This window comes from Mustela nigripes, chromosome 14, assembly GCF_022355385.1.
Source record: "Mustela nigripes isolate SB6536 chromosome 14, MUSNIG.SB6536, whole genome shotgun sequence".
Lineage (NCBI taxonomy): Eukaryota > Metazoa > Chordata > Mammalia > Carnivora > Mustelidae > Mustela > Mustela nigripes.
In genome coordinates this window covers 70,858,702-70,865,618 of record NC_081570.1, presented here as the reverse complement: position 1 = coordinate 70,865,618, position 6,917 = coordinate 70,858,702, and the positions used below count along the sequence as shown (strand labels likewise).

General features: G+C 42.6%; 1 protein-coding gene across 1 annotated transcript in view; it reads left to right on the top strand.

The window, feature by feature from the left end:
- Positions 1 to 6,621: 6,621 nt before the first annotated feature.
- The window catches only part of CTBS (chitobiase), a 40,997-nt gene continuing 40,701 nt past the window's right edge, over positions 6,622 to 6,917 (top strand). The window contains exon 1 of the mRNA XM_059375268.1: positions 6,622 to 6,712. Within this exon, the coding sequence (XP_059231251.1) occupies positions 6,686 to 6,712 (27 nt within the window). The 5' untranslated portion in view covers positions 6,622 to 6,685. The remainder of the gene's footprint in view (positions 6,713 to 6,917) is intronic.

The following is a 6,917-nucleotide window of genomic DNA, read 5'->3' as shown; positions in this document are numbered from 1 at the left end:
AGTAGGGTGATTTCAAGTGAGGAAAAGCCTTTCAGAGAGGCTGGTCAGGAGATCTATGGGGAGGTCACAGATGAGCAGAGGTCTGAAAGGAGTGATGCGAAGAGCCTTGAGAAGCTTGCGGGAGAGTGTTCAAAGCAGAGGGAGTGGCTCCTGCAAAGGCCCTGAGGAAAGAACAAGGTGGGGGACGTCAAAGAATGCGGAGAAGCTGCAGGCACGAGAGACAGCAGGAAAATGACAGGCAGAAGCCTGCATTGTAGAGCATCAGAAGTCATGGTAAGGACATGGATTTAGTCTGGAATGTGTTGGATAAGAATACCATAAAAATGTATTACCGTTTCAAAAGAGAATTCTGGCTTCTTTTGAGGGGATAAGAGCAGAAGGATTCAAATAGGGGTTATTACAGCCGGCACGGAAAGAGCCGATGGGTATTTGGACTAAAGTGCTGATGGAGGAGACAAGAGATGTTTTGGGGAGAGTTTGAAGATGATGGTTGGACGTACATGAGAGAGAAAGGGGGCTTTGCCTGAGCAGCTGGGGATTGGCTAGGGAATGACCGAGGTGGGGAACACTGCGGCAGAAGCAAGTAAGGGATGGAAACCAGGAGCTTAACTTCGACCGGGCGAGTTTGAGATGCCTGTGGAATGTCAAATGGCAGGATGAAGTAGGTCATTAAACATGCAGATCTGGAGCTCAGGCGAGGGATTATGGGGAAGATATAAAGCTGGGGTTCATAAGCATGTAGTTTGTACTTACAGTCATGGGACTGGGTGAAATCATTCAAAAAGTGAGTATGGATTAAGAAGAAAAGAGATCAAAGATGGAGCACTGGGACACTGGCTCAGAGGTCAGAAAGATGAGGGTGTCCTGCGAAGAAGTCTGGGGAGGAAGAGCCCCATTCCCACTGACGGTAGCAGACGTGGAGTCCTAGAATGCGCTCCTTTCTGGCCCGCAAGTCCCGTGGTGTCATCCAGGCCTCAGCCCAATGCAGCCTTCGCTGCCGCCAGCTATGAATTTAGAGGGATTAATACAGAATAAACCTAGGGCATTGCCCTACTCAACACATATTCATTAAATAGTATGTATGAATGAATGAGTAAGTGAATATCGACAGATTTTATTTTATTCCTCTTTAAATGTTTTCAAACACTTACTTGCATTTGATTTTTCTCCCTGGCATGAAGGTTGCATTTGCTGCATTTTAAGGTCTGTCAGAGGCAATTTTTGATGAAGTCAAAAATCTTTTCTATTAGCTTTGATGGCTTAAACCATCCAGAAATTTATAAAATAATAATGAAAATATTTGATTCTTAAAAAAAGGGATGTGCAAATTTTATATCTTGCAATTTCATTGAATAAGATATTAGCGGTACCACCTACTAATAATATGCATTTATTCATTTTATTATGAAACCAAAACTTACGTAATACTTACAGGTCCAAAACACACTCTTAGCTGTGTGTGGGATCTAGTCATTGATACCCCTCTAAGAACAGTAATGAAAATTAATACTAATATGTGTCAGGTACAAAGTTTTCACATGCATTCCCTTTCTTTCATGATTCTCCTAGCATCTGTGAGAGTGAGACTGTTGTGACCTATTTCATACAACATAACAATTCAAAGAGTTAAATAACATTCTAGTGGTCAAATGATTAGAATTAGGCAGAACTGAGATTTGAACCCAGCTCAGTGTGATTGTGGAGCCTGGACTCTGTCTTGCTCTGCTCTGTGACCCCTTTTCATGAATCATCATCATCATCAATATCAATTTTACTTATAGCATAAAACTGAAAACATCATGCAAGCTTGGCCCACATAAGCATGTGTCTCCAAAAAAAAAAAAGAAAAGAAAAGAAATCACAGTGGAATTCTGGAATTTAGATGGAAACCGGAGGTAATCCCATTCAAGATTCTGTAAAAAATGGTAATGTTTTCTGTAATACCTTCTGGAAAGCTCGAGCCCAGAACTGGCTGTGGGTCTTCAGGGAGGCAGAGCAGCACCCCAGGGAGGACCAGAGCGGCAAAGTCACAACCTCAGCGTCCCCGTTGCCTCCCCAGTGAGAGCAAAAGCAAACACTCCTGGAAGAAAACAAAACCCAGCTACAGAAGGTCTTGAGCAAAATGAGCCATAATACTGAGAGCAGGGACAGTCGCCGGACAGCCTCTGTGCCCTGAGCCCGGCAAACGCGGTCAGGGGCGGTGAGGGGGTGGAAGGGAGCTCCATGGCATCCTCACAAAGGCAAGGGACTAAAGTTGGTGGTAATCGTGCTCCAGTTCAAGACTGAGCTTCACACATCTATTTGCAATATCTAGAGAGGTATTGTATCTGAATCTATTACTCTTCACTGAACGTGTTTTGATGAGATAATATATATATATTAAAGGGCATTGTGGACAGCAGCATGGCAGCTAAAAATAATTACTTATGTCTTGCTGTTAATGATATGACCGTGATCACAAATATTATGAGTAATTCAAAGTGTAACTTAAAAACTCCTTGCCACAGACACTATTGGTTATTTTGCCATTATTAATTCAATATGTAAATTAAATGGGCCCTATTTCCTATCCTTTTGGATTCTGTCAATAGTTGCCATTCGGTAAGGTTCTTACCTTGTGAGGATGACCAGCTGGACTTTTGCTTTGCTTTCCATAATGATTCTACCTGTTGTCAGAATTCTTAACTGATCTTAGCTGATCTTAAATGATTATTGTAATTGCTTCCCAGTACTTGCTATTTTAGTTTTTTGTTATATGGCATTTAATGAGGCTTCAGTTTTGATTATAGAGTTGATTCATTCAAAAGATTTTACTTGGCTCTATTTCTCCACCTAAAATTACAGCAGGACAGTGTCCCGTTTCATCTCGCGGTATCATCTGCAACTCATTTCCCTTTGTTCAAAGATTCCACTGGAGAGCTAAAACCAAAATTCAAATTGTCCCATGGATAGAAGATAGGTCTTATTCCTCAGTGAATTCCAATTCTAAAGGAACACATCTTCCATTGATGAAGAAAACAAGCAGGCCTGAACTAGGATCACCGAGGCAATAGAGATGGGATTTAAGGAATGTACAGTTATGGCCACAGCTGTTTCTCAGTCATGCCAGAACAACTCACTGTACTTTTCTTCTTGCATTCGAAAGAGATACTGGGGAAAAAAAAAAATAAATAAAAACCCAACAACAACAAAAAACCATTTAGGAGCCAGAATTAGAAAACTTAACATTTTAATCAGAATTTTCAATTGTAAGAACTTTAAAATTGGTTTTGAAAGTAAAACAGTAAGCCATAACATTGCAAAATACTGTTATTGCTTCATAAAGGCACACTCTAAATTATAAACTTTCCTATATGGCTGATCTTATATTCGGTGAAAGCCCAGTTATTTCTGAGGACTTGGTCTTCGTTCAAAATAAAAGATTACACCCCGAAGCCTTAGAGACAACTCCCTGATGTACTCCTAAGCTGACAAGGAAGCATTTGCAGAGGGTCAGAGGCATTTCTGTCAATTCTGTGAAAAGATTTTGCATCCTAGCGTCATCTTGAAGTTTATTCTGATTGCTTTTGGATTCAAAAACGAGAGCTGTGAAAAGCAAAGAGAGGCAAAGCGGCCCTAGCAGCAGCCCCCAGACCCGCCGCTCCAGGGACACCTCTGTCCCTGTTGGTCCCCACTGTCTGGCAGCAGGTGAGTGGACACTGTTTTGGTGCTGTCCATGCAGGCAGACAGAAGCCATGTTAAAGTGTTAGGCTGACAAGATGTCAGATTTTCCCTTGAACTTCTCTCCTTTGAGTACACGGGGACACATCACATGGTCTGAGTCTGGGCAGGCAGGACGGACAGGCTCCAGTGAGGTAGAATTTCAAGGGATGGATGTAAAGTCTTTTTTTCATTAAGCAAACTAATTTCACGGGTAAAAGATGAAAGAGATCTGGTCGAACAATACTTTGTGTCAAACAAGACACAGCAGGGATTTTGAGTGGGTCATGAGTTAGTGACGAGCCAACAGGTACATCGCTGCCCCAAAGCACAAAGGCGTGTCAGCTCCTCAGAGGTAACGGTTTTGCGTGATCTTTGTTGGCTGGATCATGCCTGACCTGGAGGGTACAGATCACTGCGTACCACGTCCTTAAAACTTGTCAGAAAAGGTTCCTGGTGGGATGGTGAAAAGTCTGAAAACTATATTATATGAAGAACAGTTGAGGGAATTTGATTTATTTAGTCCAGAAAAGGAAAGATTTGTAAAGTGGAAGAGGAGGAAATATTGGCTGTTCATGTTCAACACCTGAAGAGCACCTTGTGGAAAATTCTGTCGTAATAGCTCTGGAGGTTCCCCCCCTCCAAAGGAAAACCCAGGGCCAAATAGGGTAATAGTAGATGATTTCCAGCTCAAGGTCAAGAAGCTTTTTGTAATTGTTCCTTTCCCTAAAGTAGGCTGGGGTGCTTACTCGGTGGGGTGGTGACCTTGTCATACTGGGAAGACCGGGAAAAGGGCTGAATGCTATCAAGGGTAGGAGGGGAAGATGGGGGTAAGGTGGGACTCTGAGAGCTTCTGTTCAATGTGTGGGAAGGATGACCCCTGGAGATTCTGGAAGGCATCCTGGCCCACGCTGCACACTCTGAGGGTAGAGTCTTGGACCCTGTCACCCTAACAGTGACTGTTTTCTCCATCGCTGCAAAGCAGACTGTAGTCTTGTTATCTAATTTAAATCACCACCTACCAAAATAACATTGCCGTGGTTGCTGAAAATGGCCCCGGGATGCTGTGTTCCTCTATCTGAACTGGTGACTCATGCTCATGGGCATGAAGAAATGGGGCTCCCAGGCATCTAACCAGCCTGAGCCTTGCTCTTCTCAGCTGTGGGACCGAGACTGAATAGCATACTTAAGATCATGGCCTTCTGAGCTGCACTAAGTTCAAAGCCTAGCTCCACACCTTACTCTCTGTGCAAAAGTGTTGTTTAACTTCTGGGACCCCTCTGTCTGTAAACTAGAAATGACAGTGGTAGAGTCTGTCTCGTGGGTTCTTGTGAGAATTAAGTGAGCAAAGGGTATTACCTACTTTGAGCAGAGCTCACTGCTGTTTTTATTAAGGTCCACATGAAATGTACCTGCCCCAGGCTGACACCTGCTCCCTTGTTTTCAGACAGCCTCCTTCTGTTCCCTTCTCAACCCTGAATTCCTGAGGCTCTTTTTGCAGTTCTGGAACATTTTGAGGATTTCTGTAGTTTAAATTGGTCGTTTCTCAGCTTTCCCTGCTGTTGGGGTTTGGGGTACTTGCCTCTCGTGCTTTCCAGCTTCCAAATATGTTGCTGTCATCTCCTTGTCCTTGTGGGCTTAAGTTTTTATTGGAATTTAAGCACGAGAGGAAGCAAAATTAGATGTTTGTATTCGACAGGATGGGAGAGCAGGATAAAAAGTCAGAGATCTTAAAGTGCTGTTTTTCAAAGCTAGGAGGGCACAAGATACCCCAGATAGAGATCCAGGCACTTGTGACAAAGCTTGATTAGGATGCTAAGTGGTGGAATTTCTAAAAAATAATGAAAAAAATTTTAAAAGATTATAGTAAGTGGTGGTAAGCTGCCTGTCTTCTGACCCTTCACACAAAGGAAACTTTTAAATAGCAATTTCCCTTGAAACTCTTAGGAGAAAGCTTATATTCTTCCTCTGTCCCTTGAATTTGTAACTCTCCTCCTGTCTTTAAAAAAGAAAATGTAAACACCCCAGGAGGTAATCAAAACATTGCCCACAGGGGCCAAAGAGAAAGAAAGTGTGGGGGAAGGCTTTTTGAAATCCAGACTGCTTGAAATGATAAGGAAAACAACTCTGTAGGTAGGGAAAGGCGGAGGTGTATGAGAACGGTATAAGGAACGAAAATACATTCCTTTACTGAGGGGAAAAGAAACTAATTTTGTCCTAAATCGAGGTTGGTTTGTTTAGAGAGGGAAAACTTCGAACAAAATTCTGAGTGAAAAAGTTGTGGAAGGTTTTTGTGAAGGGGAATCTTTGGAAAGGAGATTTACGGGTGGTCAGGACCGATGAAGATTGGAATAAGTAAGTTTTAAAAGTACGCTGGTAAAAGACTAAAATGTGGTTTTCTCTCTATTTAAGAAGGCAACATTTTCTTGGATTGTTGGTCTGTTCTTGATAAAAAAAAGTTATAAACAAAGGTTTATAATTAAATTTAAAAATTATAAACAAAGGTTTATAAATACATTAAAAACAAGGTTTCTATGTTTTGTCTTTACCAGGTTTATAAGGAGCTCTCATCAGATTTTAACCACGGCAGTTTTTAAGTCTTTTGTTACCTGCAGAGTTGCTGTTTTACTCTGCTGTCTTGGCCAAATGCGTTCCTGCAAAAGTGCTTCATCTTCCAGGAGATTCATGGAAAAGGCTTTGACAAGTACAGGTTTCTGGTAACTACGATCAATTTGCCTTCACGTAGGAGGGATGATAATAAACCTTCCAAGTGTTCCCCCAAGGCCATATGCATAGCCCTACACTATGTCATGGGATGGTGGCTGGGGACCTATCCCTGGTCTCCTTCCTCACATCAGCACAGTGTACATCAGTGACCATAATATTAACATGAGGGGTTTGCCTCTGCCGTAGGACTTTGCTGGAGCTTCTGCGAGGAAAAAGATGGACAGGAAATCCACAGAAAATTCAAGGCCCAGGCGCTGCCATGAGGTTTTGGGTTTCACCTGGTTCGGTAAGAATTACAGTGTTCTAAACGTTATGATTAATAAGGTACAATCCTATCCAACCCCTAAAAATGTGAAGGAGGTGCGAGCCTCTGTAGGGATTCGGGGGTTGGGGAGGACTTTGATTCCCGACCTGGCATAGTACCTCCATCTCTTACTCTGCCGGGTAAAGAAAGGGCACATGTGGGACTGGGGATCAGAGCAGCAAGCTGG